A 27,043-nucleotide genomic window follows, 5' to 3' on the forward strand; every position below is an offset into this window, starting at 1 on the left:
GTTTGTTTTTCTTCGGACTTCTCTCAGCGAGAGGAGACATGTTTTCTTTCGTTCTGCCTTACGCTTAATAAAGTAGTTTTTAGTACACAACCTCAGCCTGGATCCGTCTGCGTTTTATCTCTGCTGGACTCTGAATATGCACTCAGTGTCTCCAAGACATGGGTCATAATAAATCGTCGGGAAAGGGCTGTCGGAACTCCCTAGAGCTGCACGCTGGACGCTGACGGGAGAGATGGGCTGGATTCGTTCCTGCATTATGCCTGGGGATCGTTCTTGCCCCCGGCTGACCCAACAAATTCAACCATTCCATATGGAAATAGATGTTTACTATAATCTTGTTTTTATTGCATCAGCTCAATGATTAATACCCTTTGTGGGAAGAAACGCTGATTGTACCGGAAAAGTGTCCAGGGGTTGACTCATGAGTTGACATTGCTTCTATCAAATACATGAGTGATTGCAAAGAAAAAGAAAATGAGATTTCTCAGTTTGCTTGTTTAGACTCCTTGTTGTGGAGCGGCTGCCCTTGGTGATATATTCTTGTACAACTTCGCATTTTGCAAGATTCCTAGCAGGTGCGCCAGAAAGTGGCGCCAGAATCAGGGCCGCCGTTGCCCAGCCCTGCTCGGGGGGGGGGAGAGCAAGCAAGGAGGTGTCTTCCCAGCTGAGTCAGCTGCTTTTCCCACAGAACATCCGGTCCTGGGTGAAGGACAAGTCTGAGGTTGAGGTGGTCGACCTGGTCCTGAAGCTCCAGGAGAAGCTGGTAAGCAGGATGCTCCCAAGTGAGTTGTGCCTGATGGGTGGAAGGTGCTCAGATCAGGGCTCTCTTCTCGAGGGAGCAGAGCGGAGCCTGGCTGGCTGGCTGGCCCCTCCAGACTGTGGCCAGGCCTGTTTCAGCCTTGGGAATCCCCTAAGGAAATCTCAGCCCCAGGTGAGAGCAGAGGAGCCCCAGGTGAGAGCAGAGGGCAGACGGGGGACCAAAGTGAGACAAACTGCCCCAGGAACACGGTGTGTCCCCCCCACCAGAGTTACTGCCCCTCCCCAACTCCCCCCCCCAATGCTTTATGGCATTTATTAATTAGCACTCATAAATCCTGTTTTATGAATGGGAAAACTGTAGATATTTAAATAAAATAGTTTATTAATGAATAGAACTCAAGCCAAAGGTCACAGAATCATACACAGAGTGATTCAAAGCGGTTCTGAGTAACAGTGTCTGAGCGCTTCATGGCTGCAGCCGTAATCCCAGAGTCCTGGGACAGAACACAAACTCTCAATGGGCAATAATACAATGGGCTGACAATGGAGGGAAGGATCCTTATCAGCCCAGGAAGAAACCCTTGAGCAGGAGACTAAGTGACTGGATTGGGGTGAAGGTTATTTGTGACGCCAAAGGGATGTGCTCATGTTTGCCCAAAGGATGACAGATGAGCAGAGGAGAGGGGAGACTTGCCACCCACAGATCTCTTGGAGACAAGGCAAGGACCTGTGATGCGTTGCAACATTTGGACAGTGCTTTTTGGGAGTGGATCTCTGGGCAAAAGGCAAACTTTGTTGGAGGCTGCTTCTTCTTTTGCTGTTCCAGAAGTAGGACGCTCGCTGTGACAAAAATAAAGATTGGGCCTCCTAGTCGCCTTGCTTTTCATATACCTGGTTGCATTTTCTGGCTTTGCTCTGACCGTCACGTGGCCCCCAGGGGATCGTGAGACCCCAGAGCAAGGGGGGGGGGGTCCCGCGACAACAATCTCCTGATTTTCCCACGACACTTGCAAGCCCCTGTAGCATGTAGAGCGCACGGCTCATACACGTCATACACGTGATCCTGCTGGCTGCTGGGCTAATCCGGTCACTGACAGAAGTCCTGAGCAAAATACCCTTACAAAAAAACCAGAGGTGGAGGGACTTGTAATGCAGTTTTGCAGCACTCTGTTCTTGGGAGACCCCGCCTTCCCCTCTTTCGTCAGCCCTCCCTGCAAATGGCCAGGGAGTCCTCGTAAAAGGCTTTCTGGTCCAGGTGGCCCAGGAGGGGCATCTGCTCCCCGGTCACCTCCCGGCGGAAGTTCTGCCGGAGCCATCCGTAGACCAGGCTGTGCAAGAAGCCTTGCAGGGAGATGGTCAGGGCCTGCAGAAAGGGAGAAGAGGGGGCATTACGCTTACGGGGGGGGGACGCGAAATCCAGCCGCTTCAGCATCTCAAGGGGAGACGGGTGTGCTCTGGCAGAGCAAGGGGAGGCTGGGGAGGGAAAAAACTCCACAGGGCCCCAAGATCCAGAGAGTTGAGACCCCACTTGCAATCCTGCAATCGCTCAAAGTGTCCAAGGCCTCCTCTGGTGGATTGCTCAGCTTCAGCAGATTGAAGAGGTGGGTACAGCTGCTTGCATGTCTGTGGCTGACCACCGCATGGCTCGGTTTGGCTAGATCAGTGGTTTTCAACCAGTGTGCCGTGGCACCCTGGGGCGCCTTGAATGATGGGCAGGGGTGCTGCGGGCAGCACTGGCCTCTCTCCTTCTCCCCTTCCCTCCCTCCTCTGATGCCCTCTCACGTCTCTGCCTGCCAAAGTCTTGCACAGTTGTTTGTTGCAGCAGCCCTGGCTATAAGCTCCGCAGGCGAAGGGTGCCTCTAGGGCTGGCCAGGGGCTGCATCCCAGGCCCCTATGGGGTAGTGTGAGGAGACACCTCTTATTGGGGCAGGAGGGGGCAGCTCAGAGACCAGGGGCGGCAGCTTCGACTGCCCAGAGGGGGGGGGGGAGGCTGAGGGAACATGCCACAAGGGAGGCTGTTTGAAAAAGGTGAGGGGCTGCCAGCTCTGCAGGAAAGGGGCGACATAACTGGGAGCCCCTCCCTTCGCCAGCACTGAAGTCCAGGAGCCGGTGCAAGACCAGTGCATTTGCTTCAGGCCCTCCAAGACACGCCCCCCCCCCGGTCACTCACCATAGCCACGTAGAGAGGGAAGAGGGAGGTCGGCTGGAGGCTGGTGAAGGAGAGCAGGCACAGGGAGAAGGCTGAGGGGGAAGGAGAGCAGGAGGAGAGCCCCCATCACTTTTCCTGGCCAAGGTCACCAGGCTGCCGCCTGAGGGATCAGAGCCTCTCCCCACCCCCGGCAGCCCAAAGAATAATAATAATAATAGTAATAATTTATTATTCATACCCCGCCCATCTGGCTGGGTTTCCCCAGCCACTCTGGGTGGCTTCCAACCAAATGTTTAAAACCAGTACAGCATCAAACATTAAAAACTTCCCTAAACAGGGCCGCCTTCAGTTGTCTTCTAAAAGTAAAATAATTGCTTATTGCGTCTGTATCTGATTTGGGGATCCACCCCAAGGGTGGGGATTGGTTGTTAGACAATGGGTCTTGATTCTTCTCGACTCATTCAATAAACCTGGAGGTAAGTGATGAGGCTTAACTTGGGGGGGGGGGGTTCTTCATCCTTTGGTCTGCCTTTTTTCTCTCCAAGATGCCTTGAGTCTGGATTTCCACGTCTTCAGACCCAAGCATTGCAACGTAGGAGGCAAGGGACCCCAAAGCAGTCCCTGGGCAGACCTACCTCGCAGGGGAGGCAGAAGCTAGAGGAGGAGGCAAGGTTCCTAGGCCACTCACCTGGCATCCAGCAGACCAGGAAGACCAGCTGGAAGAAGCAGGCGCTGCGGGTGGTGCGGGTTCTGCCGGCACAGCCGTCACTCTCCGGAGCTGGCAGGTTCAGAGGGGGGCCACCTCTCTGCCTGCGGCGGCACCAGCACTTCACCCTGCAGTAGAGGACCTGGCCAGGGGCAGCGGGAGGCAGCCATTAGGTGCTAGGAAAGGGGCAGGACTCAGACCATTGGAATGCCCATTCGCCCGGCCAATGACAGCAGGTCATTTGGTCAGCCAGTGAATGGCCCTCAGACCGGGCTCCTTTTTTAGCCGAGTAAAATACTTTTGACGTATTTGCTGCCTGCATTGAAATGTAAGTAAACCATTTTTGTTTTTACTAAAATGTGCAGCTTATTCCTAGCAAAAGGGACAAAGAGGGGAAAGGTCAGCAGACCACAACGGGGGGGGGCTATTGGGTTGTTGTTTTTATCTTCATTGTGTATTTTGTGATTTTATATCTTGATTTTATTCTGTGAACCGCCCTGAGACTCCTGGGTAAAGGGCTGTATATAAATTCAATACATAATAAAATAATAAATAATAAAATAAACAGGCCACAGTGGATGCCCACACTAAGACGGACGGACAGACGGACACATACTTACTGTGCAGCAGAAAACAACCAGAGAGATGAAGACGAGGAAGAAGATCTTGCCTTCTTTGCCAGAGTCCTTCCTGCCTGTGTACTAGGAGGAGGGGGGGAAGCTCCTCAGTAAGGAGCTCCTCAACACTGGCACGGTGGGGTCCAAGGGTCAGCTCCCCATGGTAACAGGCCCCGTGGCCCTTCTGCAGGTGTTCAGGGAAGAACCTCTGAAGCCCACGGGGGCACTTTGCCGACCCCCATTGGGGCTCACCTGCCCAGGCAGACAGGAGGGTCTCCCAAAATCACATCACCCTCTATTTTGGGGGGCAGCGAGTTCCTGCTCTCCTGTGACAGGAGAGATGCTGGTAGGAGGGATGCTGGGAAGAGGCTGGAAATGGAAGAGGAACAAACCTCCCCCAGTTCAACCAGAGTTTCAGGGATCTTGGGGTTAGATTGGATGATCCTTGGGATCCCTTGAGACTAGCGCCATGCCAATATCTGGGCAATATCACCACCTGAGCAGGAGGTGAAGGAGGCAGAGTTTGGGGCGGCCGTCTGGTCCTCCAGGGGAGCTGAGGGGGCAGCTGGTTTTACAACACCACAAACCTGCTGTTGCTGTGGGGCCCTTCGCCCAGAACTAAGGCACCTTGTGCCCCTAAAGGATGGGGATGGGGTCCAAGAAAGGGCCACCCCAGAGCAACAGGGAGAGGAAGCAGCTGATGGAGGAAGCACTGGGGGGGGGGCGCAGTACCTTGTAGCAGGTGTCTTGCGAGTGATGGATGAGGACCAGGCAGCTGGAAGGAAAGTGGGAGGGTTTGGCTAGCTGGACACAAAAGACCACCCTCCGTTTCAAAATCCTACACCAGCCCAAGGGAGAGGAAGAGGGGGAGGTTCTACCTGGAGCAGTAGAGGCCGTAGGACCCTTGTGAGCGGTTGCCAGCCTGTAACGCCACCGGGGGGATGGTCCAGGGTGCCACATCTCTCAGGGACGAGCCTCGCATCACCAGCAGGACCACAAAGACCAGGAAAGGGAGCAGCCTTGATTGCGTTGGGGGCAGGGAGAAGACACTGGGTGGAAGCAGATGGCTCAGAGCCACTGGGGCTGAGAGGCGGCTTCCCCTTGTGTGGCCTCCAAGGGCCAAGAGGCCCCCCCCCATACATCAGGGAGGAAAGTGTGGCAGGACAGTTGCACCTACCAGGCCAAGAGACGGGGCAGATTTGTTTGGAGTCTCTCGTTGAACCTGCCGCTCTCCTCCTTGGAGGGAAACAGAGACGGCAGGTGAGAGGCAAACACCCATCGGAAATCGCCCGTGTGACGTCCTCCTTTCCCCTGCTTGTGTCTCCCCCAGGTGCCCCCCAGCCGCTTGCGCCTCCCCCAACTGGGCTGGGGCCTCTGCCAGAGCCTTTCCCAGCCAGAGCACCTTGGGCACCCATGGGGGGAGTCCTGAGAAGCCCCCCTCTATGGAGCCAGGCCCTAGAAGGAACAGCCCAAGTCCTTGCAGACCCCCCCCCCTCTCCAAGGCTGGTCAGCACCCCACGGGTACAGCCTTGCCCAGGCTGGTGCCCCCCAGGCAAGTTGGACTACAACTCCCATCAGCGCCAGCCGGCAGGGTGCCTGTGGCTCAAAAAACCTGGAGGGCCCCAGCTGAAGTCCAGGAACTCTCATTGTCAATGGGTAGAAGAAGCCTCACAGTTGGTGAGGAGACCCTCCGCCCCCTTAGCTGTGATTGAGGCATTGCAAGGGGCTGGGCTAGGTGACTCTTGGGGTCCCTTCTAAGCTCTCAGAGGCCAGGCAGGGACCCTGAGCTCTTCCTACCTCCAGCAGGGCAGAGGAAGGGGCCTCCCTCCAGCCCCCCAGAGTTCGCTTCACTTCGTAGGCATAGACGACGACCACCAGCAGAGAAATGGCGTAGAACATCTGGGGAGAGGGAGGCAAAGCAAGGGCAGGTGAGCGCCGAGAGGTGCCTGGCAGGGGACAGAGGGGGCCAAGCTAGCTCTGGCACAAGGCAGGGGGTGCCCTGACCTGGGCAGGGCTGCTTGAGCTGGTTCCAGAGCCAGGAGGCTGCCCCCTCCATCTGTCCATCTGCGCAGGAACTGGCAGGACTCACTTGGGTCAAGCTCTTGGCAAGGGGGGCAGCCATGAGACCCCAGGAAGGGGTGGCAGAGCACCTGCCTTGCAAGCAGAAGGTCCTGGGTTCAAATCCTGGGGAGCCATGGCTGCCAGTCAGGGCAGGTAATTCTGAGTTGGCTCAGTGCAAGGCAGCTGGCTGCATTCCATGCCACCCACGTGCCCCTGCCAGCTCTGCCATGGAGGCCGGGCAGAACGACGGCTGCCTTACCAGACCCAGCATCAGCAGGTAGGGACAGGCTTGGTAGGCCGAGACGAAGAGACGCTGCGGAAGGAGCTGGATGGCAGCTGCGGAGAGGAGGGCCGAGGCACCCAGGAGATCCGCCAGGGAGAGGAGGAAGAGCGGGCAGAGCTGGGGGGAGAGCGAGGGGTCAGGGTTAGCACCCCAAACCAGCAACCAGCAGGACCCCTCTGCCCCCTGGCACCCAGAGCGCACCCTCTGGATAATCAAGGGGGCTCAAAGGCCAGGGAGGCCAGGGAGCCCCCGCTTCTCTTCTCAGAACACAATGCACCCCGTTCTCAGAGCTCAGCCTCTGCACAATCCAGACATCTGGGGAAAAGCTCGACAACTTCTCTGTCCGGATTTTCACTTTTTGAAATACGGCAACCCTAACCCTTCAAAGGCTCCCCCCCCCCCGAGTTGAGCAGGATGGAGAGCTGGGGGGGGGGACGACTCCCAGATTGCTCTGAGCCAACCCTCTTGGAGGCTGTTCTCAAGTGCTCCCAGGGGGCTCCTGTAGAAGGATGCCCGGGGGTGGGGGGGCGGAGCATGGGGGGGGGCTGCTTGCTTTCAAACCCAAGGATTGTCAGAAACCCCACCCTGGCAGACCTGCTCCTGACAGCATCGCCTTCGGAGGAGGGAGGCAGCCACAATGGAACCGCTGCCCAGGAGGCTGCAAGACAAAGGTGGCCAGCAGTCAGCTTAGGAGAGGGGGACCCCCACCACACCCCACACCCCCCAGCTCCCCCTGCCATGGGCTTCCCATCGCCTGGCCTGTCACGTCCTGGGGAGGGAGGCCGTCTGCTCCCCCTTTCCTCCAAATTTGGATTTGGAGAGGAGCTGCTTGGAGTCCTATGCTCTGCCCTCAACTGCAGCTGTCAGATGCGCCCGACACCCTCGGGTGCCTCCAGGGAAGGCGGGTGAGGGTGGGTGCCAAGGCAAGCAGAGACTCTGCAGGCGAGTAGCCGGGACCCACCCAGGCAAAGGGCACAGCCTGGGGGTGGGTGGGGTAGGTGCCCTTGCTCACCCCCTGCCATCAAAGCCCCCACCCCCCGAAAGCTGCCTGGATTCCCTGCAACCCACAGAGTGTGGGACTGGAGATCCCGCCAGGAGGAGGGCAACAGGGTCAGGCTGCTCCCCTTGTTCTTGGAGGGCGGAGAAAGAAGAGGACTTGCTGGAGGGAAGGTGGGAGGGAAAGGTGGTCTTTGGCCACTCACCTGAGAGCCAGGGCAACCAGGTAGACCCACGCCAAGGCCAAGACCTAGAGGTTGCAGGCAAGAGGTCTTGGTTAGGAGGTGCCCCCACACAAGCCCACCAGTCAAGGTGTGTCTAGAGTAGACGGCTGAGAGTCTCCCCCCCTTTCCAGTTTGCTGTTCCCTGTAAGTCACCAGATATCCCTGATGAGGGCCCCAGGGTGGGGTGGGGGTCCCACCAGGATGGGGGCCAAGCCCTGAGGCCACCTCAGCCCCACAGCATCCGGTCTCTCGCCTCTGCCTGTTTCCACGTGCCAAGAGATGCCAAGCCAGAGGAAGACACAAATGGGGTGGGGGTGGTGCCCCCCCCCACAGCTCCTGCCCGCTCTTGCCCTGGGAAACTGCTTAGGTCAGGCCAAGAGCAGAAACACAGGAAGTCCCTGCGGCTAACAGATTTCATTTCCCCCAGCAGGGAGACACCAGAGTGGCTAAACCAGGTATGCTTCCCCCCCCCGATCCCCCACTGGACACCTCTGGGCCCACCTGCTGGAGGACCCACCTTGCCCCCCCCAGGCTATGGGGCTGCCTTTCCCAGCTGGAGCCAGGCAGGCTAAGGCACGTCAGGCGGATTCCTCCCAAGCCAAGGGTGGGCGGAGGAGCAGGAGAATTGCCCGGGGTGGGTGGGGGTTGAATGGGGGGGTACCTTTTCGTCTGGAAGGGCAGTTCCACTCCTGCCTCGCTCGGCCATGGTGGGGCTACAGCTGGAGGGGCCACAGAGCATCGCCTGCCCTCCCTCCCTCTGGGCTCCTCCCCGCCAGCCGCTCAGCTGACTTTGTTTGCACAAGGTGTTTTCCTTGGGCTCAGGAGGAGGAGGGAGCCAAGCAGGAGATGCGCCACTTCATGCCCAAGTAGAGGAGGAGGAGGAGGAGGAGGAGTCTGGCACTCTTCCTGCACCCCAAAAGCAGCAGCAGAGTTAAGGCTGCGCCAGCCACCCCTCTTCCTGCCAGGGCAGAGCTGCAGTGCCCCCCTGGGGCCACAAAAAAACCCACCTTCACCTTCCTGTGGGGAGAAAGAACAGCTGGCAGCTCTCCCCCCCCCCCCCGCTAGCAGCAGCCCTGCCTCCGTTTCCCCTTGAGAGCAATCAAGGCACAGAATGCTTCAGACCAAACCTGAAGCAGTGGAGGGTTTTGGGAAGGGCAAAGGTTGCCCAGAGACTGAAAGCCTTACCTGGCACGTCCTGCCAAGCCCCCCAACCGCCTCCCTGCCCTGCTGTGTAGGGCTGCTGGACAGGTCTTCCGGGGAGCAGGCCCCGTGCAACAAATTGCCGGCCCACCCACAGAATAAAGACTTTTTCGCGTGCCAGAAGTGGGCCCGCCAGCCTGCCAAGGAAGAGGGGTCCTGCTTAGCCCCCTGCCCAGACACCCCTGCTCGCTGTCTCCAAGCGGGGAGCAGGCCAGCAATCCCTGGGCTCCCCCCTCTCCTCAGGCCAAACTGCCTTTTCCTGCTGCAGCTCTGTGGGCACCCGGCGGCAACCTCCCCAGGTCCGATCCTGCGCAGGGGAACACCTCGTGACATCACGGCAGGCCAGCCAATGGTCAGGGTGGGTCCTCAGATTCCCCAGAGGAGGCGAATCCCAAAGGATTGCAGGACGTCAGCCAGGGGCCTGCAGAGGGGTGAAGGATGAGGATCTCTTGGGCTCCAGCCCAACCCCACAGTTGACCCATGGAAAGAGGCCCCTTTAGCCATGCTCATGTGTGTATGGGGGCAGCTACCCGTCACAGCTCTTGCTGCGGGTTTGAGGAGCATGAGGCAGCGGCTACTCAGGGGGCAGGAGGGAGGCCTTGCCTTTCTGGAAGCCAGATAACGCTGCTGAGCTTCTGGGCATCTAGTAGCAGGGAGTTCCACAGGTGCCCTGAGCGCTGCAGAAAAACCTTGGCCTGAAGCCAGGGAGAGGCATCATGCAACTGGGAGGTTACAGGGGATTGCAGAATCACAGAGGCAGAAAGGACCCCCCCCCGAGTCATGTAGCCCAACCCCTGCAGTGCGGGAATCACAGCTGTTTTGCAAAAGTGCAATAGGGACAAAGCGCATTTCAAAACTGCCCTCAAGTGGCTGGTGTGTGTTTTCGAGCCCCTTTCTTTCACCTCCCTCGCAAATCCAAGAGCTGGCAATGTTTCCTTTCCGTTTCTTCCCTGCTTGACAAAGCCAGGCCACCAGCGTCAGGCGGCAGAGCGCAGCCCCCCACCCTGGACCCACAGAGCAGCAGGCCTGGCTATGGGGTGGCACCCGCAACGAGGCCTTCCCAATCCCAGGGATGGGCGTTCAGCCAGAGTATGGCCACTGGAGCTTGTCCCCTGCAAGATGCTCAAAGATTCATAGAACTTTAGAAAGGTACCCGTGCGGTCATCTAGCCCAACCCCCTGCAATGCAGGAATGCCAGCTTCCACTGCCTAAACCCTGGAGGGTTCTGCATGAGATTCAGATCCCGGGACATTGCCCAACTCTCTGCCCCCCCTGGCCCAGGACCTCAGGCAGGGAGGAGCTCTTCCCAGCCCCTGACACACACACACACACCCCGGCCCTCTCTAGTTGGGGATGTGGAGCGCTGAGCCCTCATCAGGCAAATCCGCGGGGTGCTCTGCCCCCCCACCCTCCTGCAATGGGGGCCAGCCTGGTCAGCATTGTCGATGCCACACGCCCCTTCCCCCCAAGGATGTGGAGTGGCTGGCAAGTCCCGGCCTCCTCTCCCTGAGTTCACCCAGCTCCCAAGGAGATGAAGCCCCTTTGCCCTGGAGAGGGGCCCTCTTCCTCTGCCCCCCTCAGCTCCACCCCTGGGTGCCACACCGTGCCGCATCATGCCCCCAAACACCAAGAGGCATTTGCCCACAGCACAGTCTCTGGTTGCTGGTCCTTTTTATTTGCAGATCACAAACCAAGTTGAAGCTTTAGAGGCAGGAAGAAGGAAACCCCAAAGGCAGCCTTCAACAATTCCCCCATTTGGCAAAAGAAGACACCCCCCCAAAAAAACCCCATTTGATTAAAAATCCCCATCTCCCAGATCGTGGTCCCTTTTAAGAAATGGCTCTTGGGCGGATCCTGGCAGCAGAAAGGCGCCAAGAGCCCACAGGTGCGGGAAGAGGAACTGCCAGCCCCGCTCCCTCCTCCTCCTCCTCCTTGGCACAGGGGCACCCTCTGGGCAAAGCAGCCAGCCCCACTGCAGCCCAGGGGGCTCACCTCTTCCCCGAGGGCCACCAGCTGCCTGCACCCCCCGCGTGGCTGAGCACGGCCTGCTTCTCCTCCGGGCTGAAATGCAAGATAGTCAAGATGGCCGTCAGCGTCTGCTGCCGCCCCAGCAAGTCCGTCAGTGTCAGGAAGCGGTAGAAAATGTTCTTGAGGTACTCCAGGTTGGCGCCTTCCCTACCCTGGTCGCGAGCGCTCTTCTGCAGGCGGCCCTGCAGGCCGGAGACCTCCTCCCGGTGCCGCTCGGCCTCCTCCAGGAGCCTCTCCTGCAGCTGCCGTACAGCCGCCTCCAGGCTGCGCTTCTGCTTCTTCAGGGCCGAGGCCTCCACCTCCTTCCTGGCCAACTGCTCCGTGTACAGCAGGAAGGCCGGCTCCTTGGGCGCGGCCAGGTGCAAAGCCTGCGTGAGGGTCTCCAGGGAGACGTCGCCGCCCTCGTCCCCCTTCGGGTCCCCGCTCCGGGGCCCTCCCGCTTGGGCCAGGCCCTGCTTGGGCCCCTGGAGCCCGTAGTAAGGCAGCACCAGGGCCCTCAACTGCTCCAGCTCCTGGTCCTTCTCGGCCAGGACGGCCAGCGCCCGGTCGCGCTGCTTGTGCATCTCCTCCTCCAGGCGCAGGACCTTCTCCTGGAAGCCCAGCTGGCTCCTCTCCAGCTCCTGCCGGTGCTGCTGCTGCAGGCGGGCCGCCTCCTGGCGCCAGGCCTCTGCCTCCTGCTGACGCTGCCGGGCGCCCTCCTCGCAGGAGAGCCGCACGGAGACGTGCTTCTCCTTCAGCTCGGCCAGCTGCTCCTGCGCCGCCTCCAGCTCCTTGGCCAAGCTCCCGTCCTTGGCCGACTTGTTCTTGAGGACCACCTGGGCCCTCTGCTTGTACCTCTCAAACTCCTCCTTCAGCTGCTTCAGCTCCTGCTGGTAGTAGGCCGCCGTGGCCTTCTCGCCGTCCCCCGTCTCCGTGCCGCCCTTGGGAGGCTCCAGCCTGCAGAAGGCTTCGATCTCCCGGGCGGACGCCGGGCTGTCCTTGGTGGCCTCCTGCAGCATCTCCTTCAGCTTCTCCATGCGGTCCTTCAGGACGTTGACGTCCAGGCTGCTCCCCTCAAAGGCCACGACGTCCAGAGGGGAGCGGCCAGAGGCAGCCATGGCCAGGGTCTTGTTCTCCAGGTCCAGCTGGGCGATGCGGTCCTTCAGCTTCTGGATGGCCAGCTGGTCCTTCTGTTTGGCTTTCTCGTAGGTGCCCAGGAGCTCAGAGACCTCCGAGATCTGGGCCTCCAAGCCGGCCACCCGCTGCTCCTCCAACTGGATCCGATCCTCCGCTTGAGCCGTCTGCGGGGGGAGGAGAAACAGAAGGACATGAGAAGAGGCTGCTGGACGAGGCCAGTGGGAATCCACCCAGCCTGGTTTTATTTTAAAACCTGCCACTTCTCCAAAGCTTTTGATTTCTTCTCATGCTTTCGGAACACTCTACCCAAGGCTGCTCCAATGTCAACACCGGACCATCAGCAAACACCATGATTTTATGGACTCTACGTCCCACCTCAATCTCTTTAAGTTCCCTGTTTCTCCTTATATTCTGAAGCACAATTTCTAATGCCATAACAAACAACAATGGAGATAAGGGACAACCTCGTCTTGTTCCTTTTTCTATTTGGCATTTGTCCGAAAGAATATTATTTATTAAAATATCTGAGGATTGATCAGTATAGATCTCTTCAATTCCAGCCAGGAAAGAATGACCTATTTCCATTTTCTCAAATACCTTAATCAAGAATGACCAAGAAATACTATCAAAGGCTTTCTCCGCCTGCCTGAGAGAATCTCCAGTCTGGCCAGGAAGTGGGGAAGGAGCATCGCTTGGCTCTGCCAGGGAGTCACGCCACCAGCCTGGGCCAACCTGCTGCCCTCACAGAGGACGGGAGCTACTATCCAAAATATCTAGAGGCCACCAGGCTGACGAAGGCTGCTCCTCCCCTCCAAAGTCTCCACGCTGGCATGGCGTCCACAGGCCTCAGCAAACACCTCCATGGAGGGGGTGCAGTCCGGCCAGTAAGACTGACCCCCACCCTGTGGTGAGCTGGAGAAATAAAGGGACCATGTAGGTAAAGGAATGTGCCTGCTTTGGGGCTCCGCTCAGGAGGGAATCACAGACTTCTAGAACTGGAAGGGACCCCCAAGTCATGTAATCCAAACCTCTGTAGTGCAAGAATCACAGTGCAAGAATCCCTGGCAGATGGGCCTCCAAGCTCTCCAAGGAAGCCAAATCCAGCCCCTTCCGCTCCCCGCCCTGTGCTCACCTTCCGCATCTCCTGCATCAGCTGCGCCTGGAAGTGGCTCCTCAAGCTGGCCGCCTCGGCCTGCAGCTCCTGCACCTGCGGGTCCGGCTGGGAGCTCTCCTCCCGCAGGGCCCTTAGCTCCCGCCTCAGCTCCTCCACCTCGCAGCCCAGCTGCCGGGCCTGGTGCTCAGCCGCCTCCGCCCGGTCTGCCATGCCCGCCTTCCCGGCCAGGGCCTCGCGGGCTTCCTCCAGGCCCAGCTCCGCCTCCTGGCGCAGGGCACGCTCACTCTGGAGCAGGCGCTGCAGCTCCCGCAGCATGACGGCATGGTCGCCCTGCTCCTGCGCCCGGTCGTGCTGCTGCGCAATGAGGCGCGCCTTGACCTCGGCCAGCTGCTCCTGCGCCTCCTTGACCTCGGCCTCCAGCCGGCTCCTCTCCTCCTCGGCTCTGCGGTTGGCGCTCTCCATTTCCTGCTTGGCCTTCTTCTTGTCGGCCTGGTAGGAGGCCTCCATCCGAGACTTCTCCTGCGTGACGGTGGCCAGGGCGCTGGTCAGCGTGGCCAGCTGAGTCTTCAGCTGCAGGACCCTCCTGTCCGACTCGCCAGCGCCCCCCGCAACCAGCTCCCCGCTGCCGGAGCTCACGCCACTGCTCTCGGAGCTGCTGGTCTCCTCCAGCTTCGAGGGAGAGGCTGCAGTCCCCACTGGCGCCGCCCCGTCTTCTGTGCCCACCAGGTCCCCCCTCACGCTGGCCAGGCTGGCAGCCGTCCCATGACTGTCCTCGCTGTGGACCGAGCTCTGGTCCTCGCTCAGGTCCGGGCTGGAGGAGCCGGCCACCCCCGGGGGCTGGGCCACCTCGCTGCCCAGGCCGGCATCCACCTCGTGGGAGACCGACAGGACCTTCAAGCTGGCCTCCAGCGCCTCCTTCTCCTTGAGAAGGCTCTTGTAGGCTCTCACCACGTCCTTCAGGCGCCCCTGGTACTGCAACAGTTGCTTCTTCTGCACCTCGATGGTCTCCTGCAGGTCCTTCTTGCTGGGGCCGCCCCCAAAGTTCATGCCAAACTTCTCCATGGCCCCGGGGGCTGGGCTGGCTCTGAGAGCTGCAAGGGAACACCAGGGCGTGAGAAGAGCCATGCAGCTGGTTCAGGCTGACCACCCGCCTCGTCCAGGATCCTGTCCCCACAGAGGCCCACCAGGTGCCCCGACGGGAGGCTAGCAGGCAGGGTTCATAACAAGAGCAAAAGAGCCTTCCTGTACCAAGTCAGACCTTCAGTACACTTTGGAACTCCCTGCCTATTGAGCTCAAGCAGACAAGGCTGCCCAAGGTGCTTAGAAAGTTGATGTGAATTTTAACCTGGTTCAGTATTTTAACTTTTTCTACCACAGAGCTGTAGAGTTGGAAGGGACCCCCAAGGGTCATCCAGTCCAACCCCATGAGATGCAGGAATCTCAGTTAAAACATGCATGACATTTGGTCGTCAAATTTTCCTGTCTTCTCTTTCGGTGAAACCCTGGTGTGTGTTTGTGTTTGTGTGTGTGTTTCCTACACTCAAGTGGTGCATAACTTTGGGAAAATAAACAAGCACAATTAGGCCATCTAGCTCAATACTGCCCACACTGATGGATGGTCGTGTCTCTCCAGGATTTCAGGGCAGGTTCTGTCCCAGGTTTTCCTGGATATTCTGCCGGGGGTCGAAGCCGGGACTTCCTGCATGCCAGGCAGGTGCTCTCCCACATTCTGGAGGAACAGTTCCGAGGCAGGAGCAGGCAAGGAAGGGCTGCTGGACCTCATGGGGACCCTGAGGACCCCAAACGCAGCACAAATGCCAGCCAAACAATGACAGTTTGGGAAGCCATTCCAGCGCCACCAGGGCACTTAAAAGAGAAAACCCTCCCTCCCTTTTTTGGGGGGGACCTTGCACACACATGCAACTGCCTGGTCTCTCGGCGTCTGACCTGAACACCAGAGGCTTTTGCTACAGGGCTCTCCCCCAACTCGGAGAGGGGGGCATAAGGTGCTTTCTGCAGCAGCACCCACGCTTTGGACGGGGAGAGAATCTGTAAGCCCTACCCTGCCTCCTATTGCCGCCACTCCCCCTCCATGCAGTGCCAGATTTACGTATAAGCTAAACAAGCTATAGTTTAGGGCCCCACTCTCTTGCCCCCCCCAATTAAAGGAACAAAACTGGATGTACATTTCCAAAATATAAGATTAAAACATAAAAAATAAAACCTACATCCAGCAAGTGTTTTGTGTTGTGTAGGCTCCTGTGATGTAAGTCAAGGGCCCCGCCTGCTAGCCTGCTCCCTAAAATATCACTGGTTTGCTCATTTCTACATATAGGGTGCCTACATTCTGCTCTTTATAATTATTTGCATCATATACAGGTGAAACTCTGAAAATTAGAATATCGTTGAAAAGTTCATTTATTTCAGTAATGGTACTTAAAAGGTGAAACCAATATATGAGATAGATGCATGACATGCAAAGCAAGATATGTCAAGCCTTTATTTGTTGTAATTGTAATTATTTGTCGTTAGGCAGGTCAATTATAAGTGCAATGTAATTAATGAAATGTAATAGCGATGTTTATTTTTGTATTATTGTAACTGTTTGTTTTGTTACTGTGGAATTTCCAAAAGAAAGCATTTGTCAAAATTAAAAGAAAAAGAAAAAATAATACGTTGCATTACTGAAATAAATGCACTTTTCGACGATATTCTAATTTTCCGAGTTTCACCTATAATTACAGCTCTTATTATTCCACGTTATAGCAAGTTCTAGAGACTAGATTATGAGACTTTGTAAACTGTGTTACTAAAGGAACTTTTGTTATTGCTCAATGCCAATGGATTTGCATTATTCAGTTTCTTATGAATAAAAAGTCATTTAAAGTTAGAGCTTGATAATTATTTCACTATTAATATCCTTCATCCTAATTGCATTTGGTAAAATACATATTTTGTTATATGCAAATGGCTTTAGATACATATTAGATCCATAAATTACCACATAGCATATATTCAACACAAAAAACAGTGACCATTTGTTGTTGACAAAGGACAACTGGACTTCCAAAGGGCCCCATTACCTTCAGGAGCTGAGGGCCTCATCCAACCTCAATCCGGCCCTGCTCCTATTGCCCCTCGCCCCCCGCCCCCCACGTTACAGGGTCAGGTGCCAATGGGGATGGGGGGGGGTCGAGCCGGGGGGGGGCGCTTGGAAAAGGACCCGGTTGGGTGCCCCAGATGGGGCGGGGGGCGGGGGGCAGGAGAGGCCCCTCTCGGAGGACCCGGGACGCGGAGGGGGCGGCCTGGCACGGGCTGGCAGCAGCAGGAGGAGGAGGCGCCGCTGCCGGCCGGGGGTCTCGCGGGGGGTCCGAGGGGGCGTCGCCCCGGAGGGCCAAGGGGGCGGGGCTTCGGAGGGGGCGGGGCTCACCTCTCCGGCCGCCGCGCGGCCCCGGCCAAAAGCCCCTCGCCCAGCAGCAGGCAGCAGCCGGCACTGCGCCTGCGCGGGCCGCTCCGCTTCTCCCGACGCCGCCCGTCCGCGCATGCCCGGGAGGACGCGCCGCGCCTGCGCAGCGAGAGCGCCGCCATAGACTTGTTCACGTCGGGTAGACTCACGCTGGCACTAGCAGCTTCCGGGGTCCCTGTGTCGCCTCCGCTCCCCAGGCTGCGTCTGCGTCTTGAGAGCCGGGGAGGGTTGGTTTGGATTGCCTCGCAGGAGCCCGGGAGGAGAGGGGGTGGGGTGGGGACCCGGGGGCCATCGGCACTCCTCCCCCATGCATTTGGGGGCGGGGGGCACTTAGCACGTTATAGTTTCGTTGTTTCTTAAATTTCTCTTCTTAAAGGATAATAATAATACTAATAATAATAATAATCTGTTTCAGTTATCTGACGAAGTGTGCATGCACACGAAAGCTCATACCAAAATAAAAACTTAGTTGGTCTTTAAGGTGCTACTGAAGGAAATTTTTTTATTTTGTTTCGACTCAGACCAACACGGCAACCTGCCTGTAATAATAATTGTAATTGTAATATTAATAAAATTATTAATAATTCATACCCCAGCTACTCTGGGCTGCTAGCAAAGCCCCCCCCCCCTGCGGGGCCCCTGCACATGGATGCTCCCGGGATGCGCGTCTCGAGACACGTGTTCGCCTCCGAAGACGGAGCAGCGCCGCCTTGTGGCTCCGCGAGTTCCAAGGGGCCAATTCCTGGCCAGACAGCGCCCCCTGCAGGCGCTCCTTGGGCAGAGGCGTCCTGCCGAAGCGCTCAGCCCAGCTCGGAAGATGTCCATCACTCCTCCGGGAAGGAAGGAAGGAAGGAAATAAAAAGTCAATTATATAAAATACCTTTTAGGGTTTTGAATCAGTAGTCAAATAGTGGACCTTATTCTGATTGCCCCAGCTAAAAAACCTTGCCGCCTTTGCTGTCCCCTGCTCCTCTTTATCTGCCAAGAGAAAGGACACTGGCGCAGTGGCTGGGCGACCCGGAATGGACAATAAAAGAGGGTGATCATCTCATTCCTCAAATCTTGGCACGTAGCCGGAAATTTTTCTGGTGAGCCCCAAACTATTGATTACTACCCCAGCAGACTGGTCAAAAGAGAGCAGGTATCTGTGTGTGAATGAAACAGGCCTGTGACAATGGATTCTGGAGCCAAAGTGTGAAGCTTTTCAAAAGGATGTTTCAGTCAGCACAAGAAGAGCAATTGTCAGGTATTGTCAGGCATCCTGATTGGCTGCCCAGATGACAAGACCCCCCCCAATGGCATTGTCAACATCCTTCTTAAATTATTGCACCCAGAACTGGACACAGTATTCCAGCTGTGGTCTGACCAAGGCAGAAGAGAGTGGGACTATGACTTCCCTTGACCTGGACACTCGACTTCTGTGGATACAGCCTAGAATAGCATTAGCCTTTTTAGCCGCTGCATCACACTGTAGGCTCGTGTTCAGCCTGTGGTCCACCAAGACCCCTTGATCCTTTCTGAGGTCATAAAGGTCAGACTTGCCATGGAGCTTCTTCCCTTGGAATCCTGGGCCAGCGTCTCCCGCAGGAAGAAGAACTTCCTCTCCCCCCCCCCCCGGCGCCCTCAGAAGCCTCTCCCATGGCACAGCCGGCCAGTCGGTGGGCAGCGCAAGGTCCAACGCAGGGGCCTGCCTGTTGCTGATGCCCTCGGTAGCTCCGCCCCTCCTGCGCAGCCATGCAGATTGGGCTGGTAAACTGGACAGGCGGGTATCTGACTGGGGAATGCTACGGCGACGGCGTCAGCGTCTTGGGAAACACACTGGGGAAGAAACAGGTATTCTCCCGGAAACCTCAAATGATGCCTAATTTTCTCTTATTAGAGTTCTGTTCCAGAATGAGTGCTATCAGCCAGTGTCAGATTTGGTGCTAATTTCCACTGAATTGCAATGGCCAGGCATGTCCAAAGTTCTTTTTGGGGGCCCAATCCAGCCCGCCAGTCGGTTTAGTCTGGTCCCTGTGGCAGTTTATTTCCAGGGAGTAAAATCCTAAAAAAAACCCTCAACAACTCCAATCCCAAAAACAAGCTCCAGTACTTCACCCCCCAAGAAAGCTCAACAACTTCAATCCTAAAAAAAAGGTCAACCACTTTGGTCGGCCCTCACACATGTTCACTTCATCAAATCTGGCCCTCATTGAAAATAGTTTGGACACCCCTGCTAATGGCTATCTATGCTGGCTATCATGCATGACCGCTTCTTCTGACTATCTTTCTTATCTATATTAATACCATCAAAAAGCAGTGCTTAGTTTCCTTTTTAGTTGCTATTTTATAGTAATTATTTAATAATAATTTATTATTTATACCCTACCCATCTGGCTCGGTTTCCCCAGCCACTCTGGGCAGCTCCCAACAGAATTAAAAACACAGCAGAACATCAAACATTAAAAGCTTCCCTAAACAGGGCTGCCTTCAGATGTTTTCTAAATTTTGTTAATGTTGTAATATTGTTCTATAGATGATGAGTGCTGTAGCACTTCTGACTTTTGTTGTATCTGTGCTGTTTAGCTTATTTTTTTAGTTGCTTTGTTAGTAGCATTTCATCGATTGTTTTGCCGATGATTTGTTAATTATTCTGCATGATTTGTGTCATATGTGTGATTTATTGCTTGTACAGTAAGCCACTTTGTGATTCGTGCAAATGGTGCAGAAATATGATCCATCTAATCAGTCCAGAGAAATACTCAGGGACATTCCTTTGGGATCCCTGTTGACTTGCCCCTCTCGCCCCCTGTAGACCTGGGAGCTGCAGGTGACCACGAGGCCAGGGAAGTTGACGGTGGCCGTCCTGAAGGGCCAGCAAGGGCGGTGCCTCCTGGTGGACGCAGATGGCACCGTCCGGTGTGGTCACCCGACCTCAGGGCGGCAGAGCCAGTTTCTGCTGGAGGTGCACTCCAGCGGGGCCTGGAGCCTCCAGCATCTGGAGAGCAAGAAGTTCCTGGAGTCGGACGGGGAGGACGTCTTCTGCACCTGCAAAGACCTGACAGGGCGCAACATGTGGATGCCTCACCTGGCCATGCATGCCCACGTGGTCCTCTTCAACCCCAGCAGCCGGCTGTACGCGCGGGCCGACCCCGAGCTGAACCGCGTCTGGGTGGACACGCCGGTGCCTTACTGCGAGGAGTGTGGCTTCGTTCTGAGGCTCCGGTGTGGCGTCTGCCACCTGGAGACCTCCAACCACAAGTTCGTCTCCCGGCTGGAGAAGCTGGCCAAGAAGCCCTCGGACGAGACGGCCTTCCACCTGAACCTGAGGCCCGGCTGCCTGGCCTTCCTGACCGACAGGGAGGGGCGCATCCTGTACCCGCAGGGCAGCCGGGGGCTCCTGTGCCTCGGAGACTGCCCCGAAGACAACGAGGAGTGGTTTGTCATCAAGAGGTGCCCGCAGTGGGTCAGCCTGAGAACCAGGGCCAAGAAATACCTGGGCATCCTCTGTGGCAAGTAAACCCCGGGGGGAGCAGCAGGGGCCAGGCCAGGGGCCCAGGGCCCCTTTGACTCATGTCCGGGGTGATTCAGTTCAGATTCGGGGGGTGGGGCTTGATGACCCCTGGAGGTCCCTTCCACAGTTCTCTGGTTCCATCTAGCTCACTATTGTCAACCCTGGCTGGCAGCCGTGGCTCTCCAGGGTTTCAGTCAGGGTCCGTCCCTGGCCTTCCGGGAGATGCTGCCCGTAGGGATTGAGCCTGGGAGCTTCTGCATGCAAGGGGGTGCTCCCCCTCTGGGCTCTGGCCCTTCGCTAAGAAGCTGCGTGGACCCTCTGCCTACAGAGGGGGCTGGGGGATGTTTATTTATTTATAAATACATACCCCGCTCATCTTACTGGGTTTCCCCAGCCACTCTGGGAGGCTTCCAACAAAATATTAAAAACGCAATAAAACATCAAACATTAAAAAACTTCCCTAAACAGGGCTGGCTTCAGATGTCTTCTAAACATCAGATAATTCTTTATCTCCTTGACCTCTGGTGGAAGGGCGTACCACAGGGCAGGCGCCACCACCGAGAAGGCCCTCTGCCTGGTTCCCTATAACTTGGCTTCTCGCAGGGAGGGAACCGCCCTTGGAGCTGGACCTCAGTGTCCAGGCAGAACGATGGGGTTGGAGACGCTCCTTCAGGTTTCAGGGCTGAGGTTGTTTAGGGCTTTAAAGGTCAACACCAACACTTTGAATTGTGCTTGGAAATGTCCTGGGAGTCAATGTAGGTCTTTCAGGACCGGTGTTATGTGGTCCCAGTGGCCACTTGGCCATTTTCATCTGGGAGTCCCAGATCCCCCACCTCCCACTTGTTGCTTCAGAACATGTTCAATCCTAAAGACAATTCCAGCTATTTACCACCTGACTTAATGATTGTAGCTCTTGATTTCTCCTACCACGGTCATATTTAAATCCTGTTATTTATGAAATTGTTAGGAAGAAGGGCAGTGGTTTTCTGCTCAAAGAGATGCCTTCGGTGGGAGAGAACGGTTTTGGGAAACAAACGCCAACAGCACGGAACTCTTTTTGGCAAGAGGCAGTTCTAATTAAAAGGAATTGGTGAGCTTCAATTCATGGGGTGAACATGATCCAGGTGTTTCTGCCATTTGTCACCCCCTCTTTGGAAATGGCTCCCGCTCCCCTGGCAGAAAAAAAGGGTTGTAGCCTAGTGGGTAGAGCACTTGCCCTGCATGGAGAAGGTCCCCGGTTCCATCTCCAGCAGCATCTCTGGGTCTGGCTGGGAATGAGCCTTGCCTGAAATCTCTGGGAATGTTGTTTTAGGGGTGGGTATATGGATATATTGATTTAATAGTATCCTTCCTCACTCATGCTTGTGAGTCAGCAGTGTGGGAACGTTCAGGGAGGCAGGAGAGGATATATTGTTTATTAATATCCTTCCTAACTTGCGCTAGCAAGTTCTGTAACTTAGCAGAGTTTTGCATTCCCCTTTTAAACACACAGTGGTTAAGCTTCTCAATGTAAGATTCCTGGTAAGTTCCCTTATATCCCTCTTTAAAAGAATAGACACGACACAATCTTGTTTAAAGTATATAAAACAAGTTTACTCACACATTCACTTCAAATTCACTGAAGGCAGACTTAGTTACAAATATGTACATGTGGATCTACCCCATATGGGGGGGTTAATCCCAGTGACCGCACACTGGCAGTCACTGCAGCTCACACAACAAAAGGAAGATGGAGAAAGAGAGGGGGGTGCTGCGTGCCCTGTGCTTTTGTTACCTGCACAGGTAAGGTCACGCCCACCTCTAGCCACATGCTAAAGGAAGTTTGTCCCAGCCCAGGAGGAAACAGGAATTTCCAACTGGCTGGAGCAAACATCCCCTTGCATGTCCACTCTAGGAAAACAAGGAATGTTGTATTTGACTGCCATGTATGTATCACATCCCACAAGCAGCAGAGCAACATTCCCCAATATATAGCAGGAAGCTAGTTGGTAGATTAATTTGAATCTCTTTATACAATCCAATCTGGCTTTCTTCAGATTGGAGTATGTTCCTGGTAAGGCCCCTTTCATCCCTCCTAAAAAGAATAAAGACACAATAAGCTTCTTTTAAAAGTATAGTAGCAAGAAGTTTATTCACATTCAGCTCACAGTTGGATCCCTGAAGGCAGGCTTTCGCTTAGAGTTACAGAAGAGGGTTTGAGCTCATCCCATAGGGGAAACTCTTCATCCCATATGCTGCTGGCTGAGAGCCAGCAGTGCAGTCCAAGAGAAGAAAATGGAAGGAGGGAGATGGCTGCGTGACTGGGCCTACTGTGGGGTCTGCCAGGGTCACGCCCATCTACCTGGCCACACGCAGGGGGAGGATGCTCCAGACCAGGTGGAACAGGAAGTTCAACTGGCTGGATCAACATCCCCCTGCATGTCCACTCTAGGCAAACAAGGAATGTTGTACTTGACTGCTCCAATGGATTACATCCCGCAAAATCTTGGAGAGACGCTGCTGCCAGTCAGTGTTCTGAGCTAGATGAAGCCGACTCAGTGCAAGGCAGGCAGCAGCTCCCCGTGCTGCCCCTGCTGAGCTTCTCCTCTCTCCCCTCAGACTCTGAGGTCTACGCAGGCTCCAAAAAGCCGACCCCCATGTCCACGTTCCTCTTTCATGTCAGTCCCGATGCCCAAACCGTGCAGCTGAAAGACATCAACCACAAGTACCTGGCGCAGGTAAGTTAGGGGCTCCTCCCTCCAAAAAAGGGTCCCTGTGAGGGCCAGGAGGTGGGGTGCCCAGTCCCACAGTGGAGGGGCCATGTTGGTCTTGTCCCAAAGAGCATTACCACCTGCTATATCGGGGGGGGGGCTTTCATTCCCATGGGGCAGAGTAGCTGGTTTTATCCCCCCCCCACTGCTGACCTGGGTCTTCTCTCCCCAGAGGGAGTTCCAGAGTGTGATGGCTGACGGCTGCAGCAAAGAACCCGAGACCCAGTTCAGCATCTTGTGGCATTATGGGAAAATCTTCCTGAGGGCGCTCAACGGCCGCTACCTGGGCACCCTCCCTGTCGGGCTGGTGGTTGCCAGAGCCATGCATCCTGGTGAGGAGGAGGGGGAGGGGGAAGAGAGGATGAGCCACTCCCTGGAACAAGGAGGGTCTCTGGCTGGGGGAGGTGGGACAGGAAGGAAGCATCTCTCCTGGGATCCCAAGGAAACCCCCTGACCTTATGTGATGTCTCACCTGCCCCTGCTGGAGGGTGAGGAGTCTGGCCTGGGGACACAAACCCTGTAGAAATGTGAACAGATGCTAGGAGAGGATATATTTATTAGAAATTATCCTTCCTCACATTTTTGTCATCCCTTTGCAGCTTAAAAGGGAAGTGTTTAAACAATGATTATAAGCTATTTGCCAATATACTGGCCAACCAAATGAAAGGAGTTTTGGTAGAAAGAATTCATCATGATCAGGCTGTTTTCCTACCAGGATACCAGATGAAGGATAATATAAGAAATATAATTGATGTGCTAGAATATCTGGAGGTCAGAAATGATAAATAAGCTGCTTTAATATTTATACTTGCTGAAAAGGCTTTTGATAATATTTCATGGGCCTTTATGAAGAAGATAATAGAAAAGATGGATTTGGGGGATGCAAAATCCCCCCTTAAAACAATCATCACACTAACACTCTTGAAAATAGCACTTACTGTACTCAGAATACTTGTTGGAGAGTAACAGATACAGCAGAGTAACAGAAGATTAATAGAGACAGGCAGGCTTGAAATGGCGATTCAGTGGTAAAGACATACCGAGGTCTAGCTTAAAATGGTGCCTGAGCGTTGGAGCTCCGACTTAGCAAATGTTACCCTTTTGCTGGCAGATCATAAAGAGATGGGGAAAGGGTGTGCCCAGGCAGGTAAGAGAATATATTGCTATGCCCTCCTCTGCCTGCCAGGGCACAGTGTAGGGAGCATCTCTCGCAGAGTTTCTTTCTAGCAAACAAACAGGAAAGCTCTGTGAGCTTCAACTCCTATCTTGCAAAACTTGAATTGTTGGTTTGGACTGCACTTCAAATATCCCACGCATCCCTCCCCTTCTGGCTCTTTTGGAAAAGGGGTCCTCCTCCACCCCCAGACCTCAAAGGAACGAGAGCAGCCCCCATCCTCGCCCAGGCTGGCTGCAAAGAGAGGCCAGGACCAAAGGTCTGCCGATGCCTCAGGGATCTCAATCTCCTTGCCAGCTCCCAGCTGACCTCCTGCCCCGCTTGCATTGCAGGGCCCCACGAGGAGTTTGGCCTGCGCCTGGCTAACCGCTCCTTCCTGCTGCTGCGTGGCTGCTACGGCTATGTGGGGAGCTCCTCCTGCCACGAGGCCTTGCAGTGCAACCTCCTGGAGCCTGACTGCATCGAGCTGCTGCCCTGCAAGGAGGGCATCTACCACTTCCAGAGTAGGTGAAGGGGGGGAGGGGGGACATGCCAGGGGGTCAGGCCCAGGGCCCATCTGCTCCAGCATCCTATTGCTCCAAAGGGAGACCCACAAACAGGATTTGAGCACAAGGGCAGCTCTCCCCTCCTGCTGTTTCCAGAAACTGGTATTACGAAGCATTGCTGCCTCCGACCGTAGTGGCAGAGCAGAGCCATCCTGGCTACTAGCCACTGAGGGATCCGGGTGACGCTGTGGTCTAAACCACTGAGACTCTTGAGCTTGCCGATAAGAAGGTTGGCGGTTTGAATCCCCGTGACAGGGTGAGCTCCCGTTGCTCTGTCTCAGCTCCTGCCAGCCTAGCAGTTCGAAAGCACACTAGTGCAAGTAGATAAATAGGTACCACTGTGACGGGAAGGTAAACGGCATTTCCGTGTGCTCTGGTTTCTGTCACGGTGTTCCGTTGTGCCAGAAGCAGTTTAGTCCTGCTGGCCACATGGCCCAGAAAGCTGTCTGTGGACAAACGCTGGCTCCCTCAGCCTGAAAGTGAGATGAGCACCACAACCCCATCGTCGCCTTTGACTGGATTTAACCGTCCAGGGGTCCTTTACCTTTACTAGCCATTGATAACCCTCTCCCCTGTGAGTTCCTCTAATTCTGTTCTTGAGCCATCCCAGTTGGGGGCCATTGTTGCCTCCCGTGGCAGGGAGTTCCACAGTCTGCACTGCGCGAAAAAGCCATTTCTTTCACCTGTCTTGAATCTCCCAACGTCTGTTGTTGTTGGATGCCCACCACTTTCCCGCCGTCATTTCGCTTTCCAGGCCGCGGCAAGAGCTTTTGGTGCCTGACTTCGGAAGGGACCTTCAGCCCCTGGGGGAAGTTTGCCTTGAATTTCTGCGTCGAGATCCGAGGGAACAACCTCCTGGCCGTGCTGGGCCCCAACGGGTACTTCCTGCGTGCGGACAGGGAGGGCTGCCTCGTGGCCGACAGCGAGGAGGTGACCTACGAGTGCCTCTGGGAGTTCTAGGTCTCAGGCAGGTGAGAAGAAGGGGGGCAGTCACCTTGGCAGGGTTGGGAGTGGAAGAGGCAAGGAGCCCGGCAGAGATGGGAGGGCAGAGAGATATGGGCCCCTCCCCACGCCCGAGAGACGTCCAACGCTCCTTGCTCACTCAGCCACCAGCACAGACCCCAGACCCCGCTGTGGCACCTGGAGGGGTGTGTGACGTTTTTGGCTTGCAGATCCCCAGATGCAGTTCGGACTCCCCTGGAGGTCTCTCTGCCACCAAAGGCTCCAGGACCACCCACTGCGTGTCAACAGAGACAGAAGCAGAGCCAGGGGGTGGGGTGGGGGGTGACACCCAGGGCAGAACGCACCCCCTGCACCACCCCTTCCTCCGCCAGTGAACAGAGATCCGAGATCCGAACTGGTTCCTGATTTGCTACTGGGCCATGTTCAAGGTGTTACTTTTAGTCTTGTTAACAAAAGTGGGGGTGCCTGCTCCCCTCTCTGCCAAGCAGTGGCAAAAGCCCTTGGGGTCCCAGGCACCCACCTGGGGTCTGTGCTCATCTAGAGGAATAGAAGATGCAGCGGAGACTGTCGTGGCTTTAAGATATATGGTTTATTCACCTGTTTACACCTTCAGTCTGCATGGAGGGAGTCCAGAACTTACAGCTTGTTCCCCAAAGCAGAGCAGAGTTTATGGGGCTCTCTCAGCTCCTCTTCCTGCTTCTTCTCAGCAACCCTTCCTGCCTGACCCCCTTTTGCTGTCACCTCCGGCACAGTTACCCCGACAGCCTTTCAAACCCCTGTCTCTGTTCACCCCTCAGGGCAAGGGGGGCACGCAGCTCTCCTGTAATCTTAATGTCCCTCACTTGCTCCTTAGTGTTCCTTGATGGCCAGGAACACAGGAATCCCCCCTCAGCTTGTGCTTTGATCCTAGCATTTATTCATTTTCAGGCTGCAGGCTTTTCACATTGTGAACGGGACTCCGGAACGGATCCCGTTTGCGGCCGGAGGTTCCACTGTATACACAATGTGTTATCAGTGTCATTTGTATTAGTATTTTGCTAGGCTATACAGTGGTACCTCGGTTTTCGAACGTAATCTGTTCTGGAAGACTGTTCATCTTCCAAAACATTTGAAAACCGAGGCGCAAAGGGAGAGTGTCAATTTCAATGGTGAAGACTGGAAAACATGCAGCGGAAGCCGTTCGACTTCCAAGGCGCGTTCGTAAATGGAAGCAATTATTGATAGGGACAGGAGAAACTTTCGGGTTTTCGGCATTCAAAAGCTGAAACGTTTGGCTTCAGAGATGCTCAAAAACTGAGGTTCCACTGTACAATAAAGCTCAGAAAAACTTGGGACCAGTTTCCCTGTGAGGTGGCCTGGCTCCACTTGACCCCATTGATTGGGGAGAATAAGAATAAGA

General features: G+C 55.6%; 3 protein-coding genes across 6 annotated transcripts; 1 reads left to right on the plus strand and 2 right to left on the minus strand.

The window, feature by feature from the left end:
* Positions 1 to 1,132: 1,132 nt before the first annotated feature.
* On the minus strand, positions 1,133 to 8,845 carry LOC118090886 (uncharacterized). 3 transcript variants are annotated; one of them, XM_035127218.2, is made up of 12 exons: positions 8,457 to 8,845; positions 7,778 to 7,821; positions 7,170 to 7,233; positions 6,552 to 6,692; positions 6,029 to 6,130; positions 5,409 to 5,467; positions 5,110 to 5,250; positions 4,964 to 5,006; positions 4,235 to 4,315; positions 3,597 to 3,756; positions 2,930 to 3,000; positions 1,133 to 2,122 (listed from the first exon to the last, which is right to left on the minus strand). In XM_035127218.2, exons 1-12 carry the CDS (start codon positions 8,532 to 8,534, stop codon positions 1,961 to 1,963), a joined length of 1,146 nt encoding a protein of 381 aa, XP_034983109.2. In that variant the 5' UTR covers positions 8,535 to 8,845; the 3' UTR covers positions 1,133 to 1,960. The 3 variants fall into 3 exon arrangements, with proteins under 3 accessions (XP_034983109.2, XP_060135336.1, XP_060135337.1); XM_060279353.1 differs by having other exon boundaries at positions 5,110 to 5,280; XM_060279354.1 differs by lacking the exons at positions 7,170 to 7,233; positions 7,778 to 7,821 and having other exon boundaries at positions 5,110 to 5,280.
* A 1,804-nt stretch (positions 8,846 to 10,649) lies between these two features.
* GCC1 (GRIP and coiled-coil domain containing 1) lies at positions 10,650 to 16,772 on the minus strand. Of its 2 annotated transcripts, none has more exons than XM_035127196.2 (3): positions 16,684 to 16,772; positions 13,272 to 14,344; positions 10,650 to 12,303 (listed from the first exon to the last, which is right to left on the minus strand). In XM_035127196.2, exons 2-3 carry the CDS (start codon positions 14,313 to 14,315, stop codon positions 10,984 to 10,986), a joined length of 2,364 nt encoding a protein of 787 aa, XP_034983087.2. In that variant the 5' UTR covers positions 14,316 to 14,344; positions 16,684 to 16,772; the 3' UTR covers positions 10,650 to 10,983. The 2 variants fall into 2 exon arrangements, with proteins under 2 accessions (XP_034983087.2, XP_034983086.2); XM_035127195.2 differs by lacking the exon at positions 16,684 to 16,772 and adding an exon at positions 16,337 to 16,597.
* A 1,681-nt stretch (positions 16,773 to 18,453) lies between these two features.
* Positions 18,454 to 25,641, plus strand: FSCN3 (fascin actin-bundling protein 3). The gene is made up of 6 exons (XM_035127214.2): positions 18,454 to 18,552; positions 19,514 to 20,210; positions 22,811 to 22,929; positions 23,135 to 23,294; positions 24,469 to 24,639; positions 25,436 to 25,641. Exons 1-6 carry the CDS (start codon positions 18,454 to 18,456, stop codon positions 25,639 to 25,641), a joined length of 1,452 nt encoding a protein of 483 aa, XP_034983105.2.
* The last annotated feature ends 1,402 nt before the right edge of the window (positions 25,642 to 27,043 follow it).

This window comes from Zootoca vivipara, chromosome 10 (assembly GCF_963506605.1).
Source record: "Zootoca vivipara chromosome 10, rZooViv1.1, whole genome shotgun sequence".
NCBI lineage: Eukaryota > Metazoa > Chordata > Lepidosauria > Squamata > Lacertidae > Zootoca > Zootoca vivipara.

Bases quoted from the DNA above. Each gene is read 5' to 3' on its own strand.
- FSCN3 (XM_035127214.2), top strand. From the start codon at position 18,454: ATGCAGATTGGGCTGGTAAACTGGACAGGCGGGTATCTGACTGGGGAA. The intron at 23,295-24,468 runs GTGAGGAGGAGG...CTTGCATTGCAG, and splicing joins TGCCAGAGCCATGCATCCTG to GGCCCCACGAGGAGTTTGGC. The intron at 24,640-25,435 runs GTAGGTGAAGGG...TTCGCTTTCCAG, and splicing joins GGGCATCTACCACTTCCAGA to GCCGCGGCAAGAGCTTTTGG.
- GCC1 (XM_035127195.2), bottom strand. From the start codon at position 16,358: ATGAGGCCCTCAGCTCCTGAAG. The intron at 14,345-16,336 runs GTAATGGGGCCC...GTTCCCTTGCAG, and splicing joins GAGGCCCTCAGCTCCTGAAG to CTCTCAGAGCCAGCCCAGCC. The intron at 12,304-13,271 runs GTGAGCACAGGG...CTCCCCCCGCAG, and splicing joins TGATGCAGGAGATGCGGAAG to ACGGCTCAAGCGGAGGATCG.
- LOC118090886 (XM_060279353.1), bottom strand. From the start codon at position 8,534: ATGCTCTGTGGCCCCTCCAGCTGTAGCCCCACCATGGCCGAGCGAGGC. The intron at 6,131-6,551 runs GTAAGGCAGCCG...CCCTCTCCCCAG, and splicing joins ACCTGCTGATGCTGGGTCTG to ATGTTCTACGCCATTTCTCT. The intron at 3,001-3,596 runs GTGAGTGGCCTA...CTTCCCCCTCAG, and splicing joins CCTGGTCTGCTGGATGCCAG to CCTTCTCCCTGTGCCTGCTC.